Raw genomic sequence first — 18,201 nt, forward strand, 5'->3', positions numbered from 1 at the left:
TTTTGTAATAAAATACACATATTTATTAGAGACCATTATTTTATTGCTCAGGTTTCCGACCCCTGTAGAGAAATTACACAATCTTAGATTGATCAAAACTTGAGCATTTGTACAGTACAGGTAGAAATATACTTTACTAATATTTTATATGAATGAGGGAACAAATTGTCTATGTTTTCCATATATAAATAAAATTACCTACGATTTGTTTATTTATATGAAGTTTTTATTACGTCTCTTAAATTATAAAACACACATATTTTAAAAAGTACCTGCTATTAAATTATCTGTATTGTTTCATGAATTCATCGTTGAATTTGGAAAACTTTTGTACCATCTCCTTCAGTTTGTCAGCCTGCGGTAGAATAGTGGTGCGGAAGTGATATGTACCAGGCTTCTGACCAAACCCATTGCCCGGGATTACGCAAACACCTATAAAATATAATGTTTCATCTTATCAAAAACAAAAATAACATTATATTTCTGTTTTAAATTAGTTAATTATTGTGGTATTGTTTTCTAACCCTCAACTAGATTGAACAAAATATAATTTGGAATACAAACCAGCCTTCTCCAGCAACTCAAAGGCGTAAAAAGTATCAGCTGGCATCCCTTTCTTGCTGGCAGCTTCAATGGCCTTGGGGGGTAATCTTATTTGGGGAAAAGCATACAAAGCACCCTGGAAATTCATAAAATTGTTACGTGAATTTTAGTAGACAATATTTCACTGCCTTTTATTAACACTTATAACATTGGCTGTTTCAACTCAATGTATTCCACCCCCGGCATGTTATGACACAATGTCTGTGTTTCAATGAAACATAATTATATATATATAGCATATTTTATATATGCAACATGCATATACATATTTAACTTGATCTATGCCGCTGTCACATAAATGATACATCAGCGGCTATATATCGATGGCCTAGCGCACACGTGTTAATTGCAGTTTGAAGTAAAAACAATTACTTGTTTTGAAAAGCATTTATTGAGATTACTTATTTTGTACTTATTTCATCTAGAATGGACAAAAAGTGAAATTCAAATTAATTTATTTTTTTACGTGTTGTAATTTACTAGGAGTAAACTTATAAATTGAATTTTCAAAAAACATGTGCGCAGGGCTATCGATATATAGCCGTTGATGTATCACTTATGTAACTGTCGCATAGATCAAGTTAAATAGTTTCAAATTATTATTGCTTATTCATGCAAACACACCTGAACAGGGTTGCAGGTGATTCCGTCAAATTTATTAAAAGAATCAGCGATTAGTTTTGCCCGGAAACTCAAAGAACTGAGAAGATTGGATTTTTCACTGGCGTACAGGGCATAAGAAGGGTCTCCTTTCTTTGGTGGGTCAACCTATGGAAAACAAACAAAATGTGAGAACAATTTTAGGTTAATCTATCTTAACCTAACCTCAAAATCAAAAAACAAATAAGGTCCTGCTGCGGAGAGCTTTATAATATTAGATATAGTAATAACTTTATAATACGAGCTATGGTTAGATATTTTTATTATAGATATTTTAAACCTACCGCACAATCGATGACAGTTTGTCCGATGACATTAGGACACAGCATGATGGAGATGGCCTTCAGTAGGGTTTCTCTAACTTGAGGGCAGAAATTGACAAGCTCCACATAACCCCCTCGCAGTCCACATTCACCCATCATACCCTTGGAGGCAGACATGAAGCTAGCCAGCTCTAGAGTGTTGTAAGGTGCTCCAAGTTCCATCATAACCTGTATGTACAATTCATCAATAATGTTCAATCAAACAAAAAGTTGAGCTTTGCCAACTGTGCTAAAAACTCGGGCAAAAGTGGCAATGTCAGATAGGTACATCCATAGAAAATAGACACAAAGGGAGATATTATGGTACGGAAGAGTGCCGATTGTCGCCGAGCTACAACCAAACTGCATGGACTATCAAAGCGGCATAGCCAATAAAAAAATGAATTCAGTGTGTCCGTAGAAACAAATGCGGAATGTCGCTGTTCATAGACACAAGAATTGCAGTATAATGGGAGTAACAATCTTGGAGACAAACTTTTGAGTGCACCGTTTCATACCAATATGTAATGGTTTTTGGCCCATCTTCCTCGTTTCTATTATCTCTGGGGTAGGGCCTGTACGATACTGAGTGGAAAAGAGTAATGTTTGGAAGTACCTAACTATTAAGATCTGGTCACTAAACGTAGCTAAAGATATTTCAAGAAAAATTTCGATTGGTGCTCGATTATCGTAGCAATACTGAGAGAGTATCTTCCACACTTAATATTTGTTGCCATCCTGTGATTCCTCTGTTCTCTTCATTTAAAAATCAATATTGCTTGTATGGTTCTCTGACACCGAATTAAATTAAGTTCGTTGCTTTCCCATGGATCGCGGTTTGTTGCTCGAGGTTCGTTGAAAAAATAATTTCATCGAACGGTTTACAGATTCAGCTCAGATGTTTGACTCGCAATAGCATACAAGCAAAAGATTGAAAACATTAACGTAACCATAAATTTAATTCTAATTATTCTTTTAACCGCTGTTAACGCACACGTATGATATTTGGAATGTCAAGACATATGTGGCTGTCACATAGTGAGTGATTGACCGGCACTTAGGAAATATTTTTTTGCAGAATGGATAGGTAAATAATTCTTCTGCCAGTTATTCCACCTCCTACTTCTTTCTAATGATTGATTAAAAACATTTTGTAGGCCTCCGTGGTCACGACTAGCAAGCCGCAGGTCGCGGGTTAAAATCCTGGCAAGGTAAATTTTATTTGATTAATTTGTGTTATTTCACAAATCACTAATTAAAAAAAATAATATATTTGCAGCACATTCCAGAATGGAAGATACTCTCAGTATCGCCCTGGTGTAAGACAACCATTCAGAAATGAAATTTTGCTTGAAATAGCTTTGGCTGCGTTTGGTGACCAGCTCTTAATAGACAGGTACTTTAACACCTTCCTCCTCCCCATCTCCTTCCCTTCACCACCACCCCCAATCGGGATGCCATAGTTTCACTAGCTCTAGACGGTTGAGAGCAGTTAAGACTCTTGTGCGGTTTCTGGTAGATTTCTGACCAGATTAGTTTAGCGGTATTTGGGTTAAAAAGAACCCTTAAATTAGAAAGACAAAGTGTGTATAGATAAATTGTAATGTGTAATTAGCACTTTGCTTACCTTTTTGAAGGAATGGAAGTGAGATCCTTCAGCATAAATGTTTCCTTGGTATACTTCATCTGCTAGTATGAGAAGTTTCTCCTTATAGGCAAACTTAATCACATTTTCCACATTTTTTCTGGAGAGAACCTTAAAAAAGAACCCGTAAAAATTATTATTTTTTTTAATATCATTCATCTATTTTAAAACATCTTTAAAAATTAAAAAAATATATTATTGTGTTTTTCAATTTGATTCAAGATCTTCCTACAGAGGAAATGATGTCAAGAACCTAACCTAACCTAACCTAACCTAACCCAACCTCGACAACTGCCAAACGGGTAGGACCAATATTTATTTCATATAATAACTGCTGTAATGTCATCCGATTTCAGAGAAATGCATTTATACCCGCATGTGAGTATATAATTGCCACCAAAAGTTGATAGATTTCATTGTCATTGATAACGAGTCTATATGCCGAAGTTCGGCTCGATGGGATACTGGAAAGTGGATTAATTTCCGCTTCCAAGATTTGCATTAATTTAAAAAAGAGAGAAGAGAATGAACATTTTCTTTTCCAATACCTATTTAAATGTATATTTTTTTAGTTTAATTACCTGTCCTGTAGGATTGCCCGGGTTAATGACTACAAGAGCTCTGGGATTGCACTTCTTCCTAGCTTCACTGACAGCCCTTTCCATCTCTGAAATTTCTAAGCCCCAGTTGCTTGATTCATCCAGGTAATACCTTATCTGAACCAATCCAAATTCTGCTAATATTGAACCATATAATGGGTATTCCGGCACTGGTGAAAGAATACCTGAAAGAAAAATTTTGAGACATTGAGTAGATTAGCAGCAAAAAACTATTCGGCATCTTGTTTTAGACGCTCCGGGGTGTTTATCAAACTTTTTCTTTGGATTAGATAAAAATGCAAGGCAACGGGAAGTAATTATAAAATATTAAAACTTTGTTAAGGTTCGAAACGATTTCAGCACAAACGCGCCTTCGTCAGAACAGATTCTGATATAATATCTAATTGAGCATAAAACCATTGTAGATTTTATGAGTTCCAGAGACTGCAGTGGGCTGGACATGTTGAAAGAATGCCAGATGACAGGATACTAAAAATAAAATCCAAATAAATGGATAAAACTGTTTATGAAAGTTGATGATTTACGCTTTCAATTTTTGTAAGAAATGAACATATTTTTTTTATTTGTAAAATTTTTGAATGCAAACATTTAAAAAATGGCTAACCTTTCGTTTTTTATTCTTGCAAACACTTCATTATAATGGCTGATAACAAGAAACAAAACACACATACATTTTATTCATCAAATGTATCACAAACCCTGTGAAGTATGGTAATAAGTTGAATATTTAAGCGTTAGATGGCGCTAGTCATAAAGCTTACTCCAGAGTCCAACAGATGTCGCTAGAGTGTTGCAATTGCCTGTGGGATGTTATTAACAGGCAACAAGCTTCTCGAACCAGAGAATTACCAACCCTCGGGTAATGAACAGTGTAACTAAATCCAGACCTATTTATTGTAATGTAAATAAACACAATTATAAGTAGAACCTTTAACTTTTTAACAAAGAGTTCCCAACCCCTAAATCTGCTAAGTAAGACTAAGCTTAGAAAGGGTTTGCTCTTGGAGCAAGAATACCTTGTCGAATTTAAGGTTTCAAAGACCCAATTATGTCTAATTATGTTTAAAAGGGAACAAAATGACGACCTGGTCTTCAACATAAGTAATCTTCCAGACATGCTTTCCCTTTTTAGTGTAACTCTAAGTTACCAGCTCAGACACGGGGGCTTCATCGAAGACATAGTCAAGTTAGCCTCTTTGAGACTGGGCTTGCTGTACAGGACCTGCAGATTCTTTATTAGTACACAAATGCTGACCCTGTACAAATTGCAGTACGCCCCACTGTTGAATTTGGCAGCCACCTATGTCTGGATCCTCAGAATATCTGAAACACCCTTGATTTTGTGCTGAAACGAGTGATATGATAGATTCCCCTATCTTAACAAACGGATTGGAATCTTTAGAGTGCAGGCATCAGGTAGGTATGGTATCATTGTTATACCGGTATTACAATGAAAGATGCTCTGAGGAACTAGCATCATTGATTTTTTCGACACCGTTGCATAGTAAGGCATCATGCCAAACTCGCACCCAACATATGTACACGGTTGACATTTAAACGGGGCATTTCTATGACACCGTTGACAATAGAACAAGTTATTTCTACGAATCGTTCTTGAGTTCAACAGTTCGGCTGTGGAACGATTTGCCGTTCTCTGTGTTTCCTCCCTACCACATCATGGGTTTTATCGAGACCCATGTTCACTCTTTCCTTTCCTCAAAAAGACCAACCACACAGAATCCCCAAAGACCAATCAATAGGCCCTGAGGGAAATTATTTTCCTCAGCTCCGTCTGTGTGGAGTTAATGTGAAAAAAATAATAAAATACACATTTCTGTCACATCACTTTTTTTGTCATTTAATACACAAATAAATAAAAATTTCAAGAATTTTCCACAAATTGCTTTCAGAACCTTGGTTTGCATAGAGGTGTACATTTTAATTATTCTGTGGTGTGCTTTTAGATTTGAATATGAAGCGTGGTATTTTCTTTTTCTAACACAGTTTAGATTATATTTCTCACCATGACAGTAAGGGAGACAAAACGATTTCCATGAGACCATACAAGCTGTTACCATAAAGCGATAATGGGAATAAAGGAAGACAAAGGTGAGGGAATGGAGTATCACATGATCACATTTTGAATTTTACTCTACCTGGCTTCATCCCATCTACTTCGCAGACCAGCAGATTGAGAACGGCTTTGATAGCCTCGGACGCTCCGGAAGTTAATATGATGTTTTCCCATTGACAAGGAAATCCATCTCGGTTGGAGATGTATTCAGCCACATGTCTTCTTATGACCTCCATCCCGAAAGATTCTGAATATGCACCGATGGATCCACCACTAAAATAAAATTATAAAAATTCTTCATTTTGTATAAGTAACTACAGTGGTGTCTCACACAACGAACTTAATTCGTTCCAGGAGCAAGTTCGTTATGCGAAAAGTTCGTTATGTGAAACGCGTTTTCCCATAACAATACATGTTAAAAAAAATAATTCGTTCTGTAGCATAAAATATGGTAAGATGACATAAAAAAAAGATAAATTTTTTGTTATTATTTTTATTTAGATACATCTAAAAACATAATGAAAAAAACACACATTTTTTAATTTTAAGAAATAATCGAATCTTGCACATCTTCATCCATTTTCCGCCGATGGTGCGCAAAAGAGAAATCACCTTCCTGCTTTTTTTAGAACCCATCATATAAAAAAAATGTTGAGTTTATCTTAAAAGGACGACTGCCGTGATACGTGTGCGATTTAATTCGTAATGAAGAACGATTGCTGCGATACGTGCGTAAGTTCAGCGTACTACGCAGTGACTAACGAGTAGAGGTGTGCCTAATATAACGTTAACAGGTATGGATAACATAGTATCTTCAAATAATGGCATACCTGTTACTCTAGTACCGCATAACATAGTATTGAATAACTTCCCGTTATTTTATAAGTCGACTAGTCGACCGTTCTGACATGGAACGGTTGACTTGTAAAATAACTGAATAACTAAATAATTCGAATAACGAATAACGAACGGAACGGAATAACAAAATTATGAAATAATGTTAACTTCTTGGAACTTGGAAGTTCCAAGTTCTAAGAAGGTAAGAACGTAATTTGGGTAATTCCCGATCACCGAAGATATACGAAGTATTGTTTGATAATTATATGGTATATTTGCGGCAAGTTCAAGAATGGTAGATAGGTACTTTCAGTATCGCCATGTTACTTGAATAATGCAATATTTTAAATAACTACAAAATAGTTGTTCATTGTTTCGCCGTTGAGATTGAGATTACGATCCTTGGCTACGAATTCGGAAGTCGCGGGTTCAAATTACGGCGTGCGCAAGTAAATTTTATTTGATAAATTTGTATAATTTCACAATATTTATTAGTTTTAAATAATTCGTTAGTACCTATATGGTATATTTGCAGCACGTTCAAGAATAGAAGATAGGTACTTTCAGTATCGCCATGTTACGTGAAAAATGCAATATTTTAAATAACTACAAAAAGTTGTTAATTTTTTAATAGCTAAATCCTAAAAATATGTGATAAAAATATATGATTAAATATCGTTGGATTCATTGCCTAGATATCAATTTAATCAGTTTTGTGTGTCTCCATATTCAAATTCGGCGATAAGATATTTTTAATGTGGAATGAAATTTTTTCGCGCAGGAATGTCAAGCAATCAAAGAGAATATTTTTTATTTCTGTAATCGCTCCAGTGGTAAAAATATATATTTTCTATTTGAGGTATTTATTCAAAATTAATTCAACAATTTTATGTACTTCATAATGTATATGCAACCTAACTGTCACTAGAAAAGTGCAAAGCAATAAAAATCATCAAATTATAAACATTATTCATTTTATGCTCCTCTCCTGCCCTAATATGAATATAACATTTCATTATCGACTCAGCCGCTCGGCCCCAGCAACGAATAACGATGCCGTTCGTTATTACGTATCTACAAGCTTATCCAAATTCTTGGAATACTATGTTATTAAATAACAGGTATGATACTATGTTATTGGGTTGGGGTGTTATTTGTTATATTAGGTATCGGAAAAGAACCGTTATTCACACCTCTACTAACGAGTCTAACGACTGCCTGCGCGGGAGGATGCAATTAATCGGCAGTGATCGTAGAAGATCGGGCGACTTCGTTGTGTGAAGCGAAGTTCGTTGTGTGAAGCGAAGTTCGTTGTATGAATCGTGAAATGAACGAAAAGGAAGTTCGTTGTGTGCAGCATTCGCTGTGCGAGGCGTTCGTTGTGTGAGGCACCACTGTATATAACAATGAATACTTCTTTATTTGTCCTCTTTAGACTTGAAAGCAATTGGACCGATTTCGCTGAAAATTTCAAAAATTGTTCTTGTTGGTGTCAGGAGTATTTAGAAAGTGGTTTGAATAGTAGAAGAAGTCGGGGACGCCCGAGGAAGACATGCATAATCTCTGCACTGGAATGAGATATGGATTTGAATAAAAGTTGATATAATGTAGTTTTTTAATAGTAATAATGTGGTACACATAAGTGAATGGTAGACAGAAGTCCAGGACACCCAAGGAAGACATGGCACGATCAAATTAATCAAATACTTAGGATGGGTTGTTTCATAGAAATTGAATCATTCATCAAATTTTAACATTATTTTTCTGGTTTTGTGTAAGTCCTATTCAAGTTCTGTAATTATATAACTATACTGTTTGTATTACTTTCAATAATATTTATCTAAACTCTAAAATTGACATTTTTTCAGATTCACTGCCCAAATTCAAATGTGGCATCATGTCAATAATTTAAACTGTTCAATGCGCATACATATAGACACACACACACACACACACCCTTATACAATAGACACACACCTATATATTACACACGTCACCTGGTAATTAAGTAATAAAAATACCACCTAACAGACATTACACAGAAACATATCATAGGTACCCAACATGAAATATCTTATTCCTGTATATTGTTTCATCTCTATAAATCATGTACTGTTTGTTTCTATAATATAAAATAAAATAAAATAAGCCAGTAGTTATTAGATGACAGATGACAGAACTGAAATAAAAACAGAACTTGAAAAGATCTTTCAAAGAACTTGAAATATAACATTGAAATTTGAAGAATTGATCAAATTTTCTGAAACAACGCGTCTTTAAGTGTGGTAAAATGTGACGTATGTGATGAAGAAAGAAACGGTGTAAGGAGAATGTATAACATGAAAGTGGAAGTTAAAAGAAGTCGAGGACGCCCAATGCAGAAATGGCACCACCAAAGATATCTTTGGGCACCACCAAGTGCTACTTTTAAAAAGTAAGCTTTTACAATTGTTGTGATAACATTATTGTCACCTTAAAAATGCACTCAGTTTTCAGTTACTCTAGAATTCACAAACTCAAGCAACACCGGGTACAAGTCAGCTAGTGTCATATAATTGTAGGCATATACCAATAATAATGACTTTTATTATTCTCAATATTTACTTGTGTAGAAAAATAATAATGATCATTATTATTTATTTTCAAAAATCCATTGATTTTTTTTCTACACAAAAATATTTTTGTTAAATATATCCTTAGAATATTTATTTTTTCATACTAACAATTCAACTTTTTAACCTGTAAACTACCTTAAAACGTTATAATTTTGGAAAAAACATTTTTTCTTTTTTACTTCTACCACCATGTAGAATCAGCTCCCAAAGTTTGCGCACTTACCCCCGGACACCCTGTACAGAGCAATAAAATAACAAATATATATAAATGCACATTCTATAATGTGTTTTCTCATTCAAGATGTTTCAATATTTTTTTAATTGTAAATACCGCACAAGAGCATAAATACTCAACTGCTTTCTACCGCTTGGAGCCAGTGAGACTATAGCATCCCCAATTGAGGTATGTTGAGAGGCTGAAGAATGTGAGGAGGGGAAGGAGATGAGAAGGCGGAAGGTGTGGAAGTAGCTGGCTATTTAGATCTGGGCACTAAACACAGCTATAGCCGTTTAAGGCAACGTTTCAATTTTTAAAAGTGGTCCTGCACCAAGGCGATACTGATAGTATCTTCCACTCTGGAACGTGCTGCAAATACACCTTAAATAAGTGATTAAATGTGAAATAAATCGCAACCTCCTAATTGCTAGTCGAGAGCCTTGTCCCTCAAACACGGAGGCTGTCAAAAAAAATAAAGAAAGCGTAAAGTTTTATAAAGATAATCAATTTTAATATAAAATGACAATGTTTTTTTGTTGTTGTATTTCTTTGGCATTAACTATGTAACATTTTGTATTTCTACTTTCGTGGTACCAGAATACCGATGGAACGCAGAAAAACACTTTGTCTACAATACAATACAAATAAAAGGGTATAGATTCACTTAGTCCCTAGGTACGTAACTACCCATCAGCTCTAGCCGAAATGCACGATCACTGAGCTCAGAAAAACGGTTTAATTTCCATTAGTCTGTTGGTATAAACGTTCATACATATCAGCTACTGGAAATATCTAATATTCAAACTAAATATAAAAACCGTTACATTAGTGTGATGTTTGATAATAAGTTGGGTTTTCAAGCGATAGATGGCACCAGTCAGAAAGCTTACTCCAGAGTCCGACAGATGTCGGTAGAGTGTAGCAATTGCTTGTGGGATATTATTGCCAGACAACAAGCTTCTAAAAAGAGAGAATTACCAACCCTCGGGTAATGAACAGTGTAGCTAAAACCAGACTTATTTATTGTAACGTAAATAAACGCTATTATAGTAAAGAACCTTTTACTTTATCAAAGAGTTCCCTACACAGAAATCTGCAAGTAAGCAGAGATATAACACATTAGAAAATTAACCTTACTGGGAATATTAAAAAGTTTCCATGTTTTCACCTTCATTGCCATATGCAGTGTAAATTGTATATTTTTCTTAAATAGCTAACACTTAAAATTTAGAAAACATATTTACAATAGATGTTAGGATTGGATTTGGAGGTTGCAATTTTTATTTGGGATTTTATTTATGGTTCAGTAATGAGTCAATATTACCATTTCACTTGAAAGAGGATCCTTGCAAATATGGGCCCCGGTTAGATCATAAAAGCGTACACATTCTTCCTAAGAGCTGTATGTAAGTCCTTTTTGGGAGATTAAAAAATGGATAATAACTAAGGACTTTGGGAGGTAGGTAGGCAGTTGACATTGCTGGTCAATCTATACGAACCGAATACTTAAAGATATATATTAATTTTAATTATGAAATTATTTTTAATCCTAAAATTCACAACATATTTGTAAAACACCGTATTCTTAAAATACCAAGCCATTAGATAAATAATCTTATTTTAAGAATTGGAAATATTATGTTCTTATGATAATCTTAAAGTAAGAATTAGAAGTATTTTTTTTATTTTTTATTTAGGAGAAAAAACAGATACAGATATCAATTGACAAGAATATACAAAACATCAACTAGAGAATTCACCTGCATCCAAACTATTTCTCACGAATTGACAAATTACTTATTTTTATAATTCGCCACAGGCTTAGAGGGCAACACACGGACATCCGGCCATTCGAACGGCGAACATCTCATATTACAGTGATGGTATGTCGTGGAAAATTTCCTTAGATATAGGGAAAAAACTTTTAGTGAAAAGCACAAAATGTTGGGTACTATATATTAAAATCTGGGGAATTTTTTGGAAGAAATCTAGGAAAAAATGGATATATTATTACTGAATTACGTCATGCCCATCTTTTGCCATCGAGATCATGCTCGGTGAGCCGATCCGTTGCGTACATTCAAACACGTCTCGTACTGACAGCTGTTAAATAAAACTCTCCAAGAAAAACAAAATGATAATGTGTAAGTATTTCCCTCACCACCTAGGATTCTTGCTGAAGAGTCTCCATCTTCTATCTTCATGTCACCTGTTCCTGTTCTTCATTTTACTTTACTTAACTTCACTTTATTTTGGTAATATTTATATATTTTTTAATACCTGCATCAACTGTAAAGCGCCCCTGAGGTGATAACTCACAAAAACGGCGCTATAAAAATTGTCCAATATTTATTTATTATTTATTTATTTGTAGAAATATTGTAAAGCACTCACTTGCAGCCATCAAGGAGTATTCTAGCTTTTCTTTTCATGTCTTCTGGGAAATTGGGATCCTTGAGAAGTAGCTCAGGAAAAGCCACCAGCGCGATAACCTGACACAAAAATTGTTTAAACCCTTAAATTTTATCCAAAACCACAAGTTGACAAACATTGACAAACTTTGACCTTTTATTTTGAGGTTTAGAACGGCCCTCCCCAGTAGCGACTAAATTAATTTAAGAGTATTGCGCAATATTTGATTAATATCAAAGATTTTAGCTATATATCGTCAAATAATACCACCCTTCAGTTTCTGTGTTCAAATTGGACAATATTATGCAGAAACTATCCAACCCACACTTTACAAAAAAAATGACTTTTTGATTTATCCCATACATATATGTTTATCTTTAATCAGTAAAACATATAATAAATTGTAAGTCGTTAAGTCAGCAGCCAAACAAATGTACAAACTGCGCGTCATAACACCTTTCAAAATTCTGACAAGGAGCGAACTCTGAGCAATTCATTAACTACCGTAAAGCCGGAGATCATAAAAAAAGTACGGTTATATTCTAATATAGTTTCATTGTGCAAAAACATTCCTGCTCTAATAAAAAAAGATTTTTCGTTGTACCGAGAAATGAAGCTGATCCGATATTTATTTATTAAACGCCGTAAAAGGCTTTTACAATAATGTGATACATGAGATTATAAGTACACAGTGGTACATAGGCGAATATTAGTATTACATTTAAGAACACAACAATATGTATACAAAATGACATTGAATGTGATACAGCTGAAATTTCCTTAATGCATAGAATGCTACAATAATAGAAAGCACTTCATTTAAACAGGATAAAATATACAGAAAAGGTTACTTGCCAACAGATATAATCTAGCAAAATATTATAATAGCGCAAATAGTAGTGAGTTTATTGTTACAATCAAATTTATCTCCACTTGGCCACTAAGGCCGGCGGGTATGGCAAAGTAGCTTCAACAATTCAGGGCTGTCAGAGACTTGACAATTAAAAATAACATTTTTCATTAAAATAATACATCCGTTAGCCAACACTATAAGACATCTTAAGCAAGCAGTTTATATAGATGCTATACATATACATTTCACATATATGTATATATGCGGAATGTATATGTATAAGAACACCATACATATGTTACACATAAAGAAGAACATGTCAGTATGATGCAGTACAAACAGAATTTAACATTTCACAAACATATCAGTTACATTCACAACCAAGTATTTTTGCCTTGATGCAAGACGGTGAGGTTTTGAAAATATCAAAAAGGTCTGTATACGTGTTGGCAGTGCGGTGAAAACGCGCCAACGGTAAATGATACAAATAGTTAGTGCTATGATTGTCACTGTGGAAAAGGTGGTGGAGTCGAGTTGATTTAACAGGGACACGAAAATTTATAACACTTAACATTCTAGGGCAGTCTATGAGATTGTTCAGTAATTTAAAAAGTATAAGAATGTAATGTAAATAAGAAATATTGTAAAGTTGTTGATATATACTGACAACACTGTAGGTATTTGACATTACGAATAAAGGACCTAAAAATCCCTGGACCGTGCAATTCGAGAACAATTTGAAGCCGCGGTGTTGGTTGGAAGTTCTTTGAAAATGCCAAAAACTACATAAATTTTTTTAATTACGTATTCCATTCCCAGTCTCATCAAATCCAAACATCATTAGCTGTTATAACTGCACAAAACACACAAAAAGACAATAATAATAATTCATTATCCACTTTGCATACACATCTAGTTAAAAAGTTAGTCATACAAGATGGCTGCCAAGTAATCTACCTTCCCCCTAGATTTGGCTTCAATGCCATTCATACAAAATCGCACTAATGCTTTGTCCTGGGCTCTTTAGGTCCATGTTCCGAAACATCAAATGTCATACAGTTTCGTAAAAATATTCATAAATTGGTAATTTTTAAATACCAACCTAAATATGCATTGGCAGTCCGTATTTACTTTATGGTACTGGATTGGCTTATTGAGACTATGGAGGAATATGACGATAAAAGATTCTTCTTTTTTAAACTTCGGTTTTATAATACATATTGTTATTTTATGTTTATATTTTTCATATATCTTACGACTTAATTATTTTCCTATTTTCAGTCTTACTGGTTTGCAACAAACATGAATAATTGTATGCATATACGAATGTACAATGTACACACTTACTTGATATTTGAAACTTTGCTTTATTTACAATATCTGGTGTTATTATTTGGATTTGATGTTAATCTTAGTATAGGCATTTGTTTTTTTTTTTGTATTTAGTTATTATTATATTTTTATTTATCCATGTATTATGTTACACTTACATGCATACATTTGCAATTTCCTCTGTGAAATCCCGATAGGGAGTTGATGAATAGTAAATAAATAAAAGGGGAAAGTGCAATTTTAGAAAAAGTTTGACAAAAAATATGGTAGGAATTTGTTTGGAAAAGGACAACCAAAAAATATGTGATTTTAGGATAGGGACTTGACGAATGTACTGTATTTTTAACGAGAAAGAAAGAATCAAACGGTAGTGTTTATTTATCAAAAGGTAAATTAGGAATAGGGAAAAAGAAGCCTATAGGTAGGTACCTTGCAAATGATTTTTGTTTCATTTGGAAGTTCTGGTGGTTTCTGTAAAATCTAATGTACATCTAATAAGCACCGTTCCTCAACACGAACTGTTTTTTTTGACAATATTTCATGTATTTAACTTGGGGATGATAATTTACACTCGTTTACGGAATTTTCACGATATTAATTGTCATTAGAAGCGAAGATAACAAGCACTTTCAAAGAATATCCGAACATAAAACAAAATTTCAATTTCGTTGTTCTTCTTTTTTATAATTCTCTTTCTTGCTTTCTACCAAGTAAGACTTTTAGGAATGGAACCAAAACAAGTGAAATTCAATTTAGGTAGGAACTGGAGTGTGGAATAATCACCAAAATGTTTCAATATTAAACACCCCAAGGCCATAAAGCGTACCTACAAGATAATACCGGAAATACGACATTAAAGAAGAATCCAATATTCATTATAGATAATTCTTAAAAGTTTCCAATTTGTGGTTGGGTTGTATTAATAATTGAATTGAAGCATAGTTGTCTCATTTAAAAGGATTTATTTTAATATTATTATAATTTATAAAATACCTGTCTGATGAAAGTCATGGGCATTTGTCCCATCGCGTGACCGTCTCCAATTGATGTCTTAATCACTTCATTAAATGGCTTTATTTTTCCCTAAAAGTTAAAATATTTATATTTTTAATTAACCAAAATTTGTTTGACCTACAATATTAACTATGTAAGTGAAGTCTTCTGGTATGAATATTGCACGTTAATAAAATAAATATAGTTTTAGCATGAATTAAGAAAATTTGAAGATTTCAAAATTTTATACATATTAGGCAACAAGTTTTTTTTTTCACAAATTTATATAATATTTCACAGTTTACTAACATTACGCAATGATAATTCCTTCTCAATTTCTTTCGCCCTGATAGTCAACGGACCTAAAACTGCATATTCCATGCTTTTAAGGTTTGGATTCAAATTATCCATGGAAATACAACGTTTTTCTGAACTCATGGCTCTGAACAGGAATTTTGTAAATTTAAAAAAAGTTCCGTAGTTTTTCTACTCTGTACCACCCTCTTTGATCGAATGACGAATATCTCACGAGCGTTTAACAAGAGGCACTATAATACACATTCATGAGCCTATGCAACATACACATGATTTATAAGCTATTTGCTCCTTGAAATAACCGTCATCTTGGTTGGACAAGGTTCTAAGTTCTAATGTACATTTGACATCAAAATCACCTTTTTTTTTGCTCGATTGTGAACCAAAATATTTTTCATCGTCATCCCTTGTTGTATTTTCGGAGATGCTTGTATGACGAAGTTCTAACATCAAGCTTTAAAAATTTCCATTTATTTTATGAGTTTCTAACTTCACCTTGAACCCTTTGAAATCACCATTTGGAAATTGACAGATGATCAATGTTACGAGACGCATTTTAGTTTGTCACTTTGGTTGAATAGGTTTCAAACTTCGCCTTACCGTGTTCTGATATGTCAAAGTTCACAAAGAAGAATTCCCATAATCTATTAAAAGGTTTCTGATTTTGAGGTTCAATCTTTGGCAAACTATTTTAGTTTAACATAAAGGGAATTATTTTAATAAATATGTAGTAAGAACTATATTCTATATGGCGTTAGGGGAATGTAGTAAGAAATATATTCTATATGGCGTTATGGGGATGGAGTAAGAACTATATTATATATGGCGTTATGGGAATGCAGTAAGAACTATATTATATATGGCGTTAGAAAAATGTAGTAAGATCTATATTCTATATGGCGTTAGGGGAATGTAGTAAGAAATATATTATATATGGCGTTATGGGAATGGAGTAAGAAATATATTCTATATGGCGTTATGGGAATGCAGTAAGAACTATATTATATATTGCGTTAGGGGAATGTAGTAAGATCTATATTCTATATGGCGTTAGGGGAATGTAGTAAGAACTATATTCTATATGGCCTTGAGGGAATGTAGTAAGAACTATGCTCTATATGGCGTTAGGGGAATGTAGTAAGGACTATATTCTATATGGCGTTAGGGGAATGTAGTAAGAATTATATTCTATATAGCGTTAGGGGAATGTAGTAAGAACTATATTCTATATGGCGTTAGGGGAATGTAGTAATAACTTTATGGGTGAATGATTGTGCCCTAGTTGGGTGCATATGGTTGCGTATGTTATGCACGTTTAGGTGTGTTCTGAAATGGTAATACGTCCTATTTGAATATTTTCCTTTAAAATATGTTAATCTGAAATACTTTAGACAAGATTCAACCACAAAATCAGAAATCGGTTTATAGACAATGAGAAATCGTCCTTTCAAACTTTGATACCTTATGTCCCAGAACAAAATTGAAGTTAGAACCCTGTTCATCCTAAGTTACAGTATGTTTACTGCACATAGTAACAAAATAACAATATTATGCACAGGAAAACGAAAAAGATTATAATTTCTTAGTATAAATGTGAAGGTATATAATGTTTTAATCTTTGTGAAAGGACCAATAAATCACTTCGCCTTTGCACGACTAATGATTTAGTTTTATGACCTCCAGGTGGTTCCATTTATTATATTGTTTCATCTTATTATGCAGTTTACCAGAAGGGCAAATTGAGATAGTATTTCTTCAATATGAATCCAGGTAGCAACACAAGCAACTCTACATAAAAAATACTCTGTTCTTGTTTAATTTCAGCAGTGTCAGAGTGATGGATGCAATCACTATAATATTTGCAGTTACAATAAGTACAGTCAGTCAAAGGTTTTACACTTTTCAATGTAGTTTTCTAGCACATTTTGGAGGCTTATCACAGGGGCCTTACTAAAAACACTGGTGTTTTTAGTTAAGCTTGGTTTCGATAATGCCATAATCACAATTATTAGTGACACGAAGCTTTATTGCGTACAATACAGCCGTTTAAGAGATATTTGGGCAAATGAAAATTCCAATTTTTATTAGCGTTAATCTAAAAATTATGTTTTTTAGATACGCCCCTGTGATCCTAAACCCCCGATTTAAAAGTCACGGGTCGTCACTGTGTGCAATACTTGTCAGCAGCGTCGATGTGTTTTATGAACAGACAATTGATTTAATAATTAACAAGAAAACGCTTGTTAAGATATATAATGGAAAGGGGGAAAACGCTTGCAAATTACGGAAATAAGAAAATGTTTGTTAATTAAGGTAAATAACAATTTATTATCAATCCATTTCAATCCAAAACACACGGTTAATTCCCATTACCAATCACCCGTCCGCGCATTCGCCGGTCTGTCTTCCATCTCTCTCACATACATCGAAGGTATTAATAGGTCTATCAATGGTTGAATTCATTACAATACTCACACAGATGTAAAACTTAAATACAACGTGTTTCATTTAGACTTTAAAAAAATAAGGATTATTCCACAATTCTGTGATCGTGTTGAAGTCGGTTACACGATAACTCAATATATAAAGCGATGAAAAAAACTAACCTCTGTTACTTATTTAACCTGTTTTTTATTTCATCACTTTTCATGACTACCTATATCACCTTTTAAAAGAGCATTGAATTGCCACTTTGCTGAGTCACGTTGAAGTCGATAAAATAA

The 18,201-nt window shown here is 33.7% G+C and overlaps 1 protein-coding gene across 2 annotated transcripts in view; it reads right to left on the reverse strand.

The window, feature by feature from the left end:
* Nucleotides 1-281: 281 nt before the first annotated feature.
* Nucleotides 282-18,201, reverse strand: part of LOC149422612 (alanine aminotransferase 1-like) — a 95,815-nt gene continuing 77,895 nt past the window's right edge. Inside the window, exons 1-10 of one of the 2 annotated variants that reach the window (XM_089633404.1) lie at nucleotides 15,473-15,711; nucleotides 15,164-15,253; nucleotides 11,968-12,065; nucleotides 5,987-6,177; nucleotides 3,792-3,994; nucleotides 3,193-3,321; nucleotides 1,548-1,754; nucleotides 1,228-1,371; nucleotides 565-679; nucleotides 282-432 (exon numbers count right to left, since the gene is read on the reverse strand). In XM_089633404.1, the coding sequence (XP_089489530.1) occupies nucleotides 284-432; nucleotides 565-679; nucleotides 1,228-1,371; nucleotides 1,548-1,754; nucleotides 3,193-3,321; nucleotides 3,792-3,994; nucleotides 5,987-6,177; nucleotides 11,968-12,065; nucleotides 15,164-15,253; nucleotides 15,473-15,601 (1,455 nt within the window). In that variant the 5' untranslated portion in view covers nucleotides 15,602-15,711 and the 3' untranslated portion in view covers nucleotides 282-283. Of the gene's footprint in view, nucleotides 433-564; nucleotides 680-1,227; nucleotides 1,372-1,547; nucleotides 1,755-3,192; nucleotides 3,322-3,791; nucleotides 3,995-5,986; nucleotides 6,178-11,967; nucleotides 12,066-15,163; nucleotides 15,254-15,472; nucleotides 15,712-18,201 lie in introns of those variants that run through there. The other variant, XM_089633405.1, reaches the window with a different exon arrangement.

Source organism: Hesperophylax consimilis, chromosome 7 (genome assembly GCF_061612785.1).
Source record: "Hesperophylax consimilis isolate HC1 chromosome 7, BYU_Hcon_1.0, whole genome shotgun sequence".
In the NCBI taxonomy this organism is placed as follows: domain Eukaryota; kingdom Metazoa; phylum Arthropoda; class Insecta; order Trichoptera; family Limnephilidae; genus Hesperophylax; species Hesperophylax consimilis.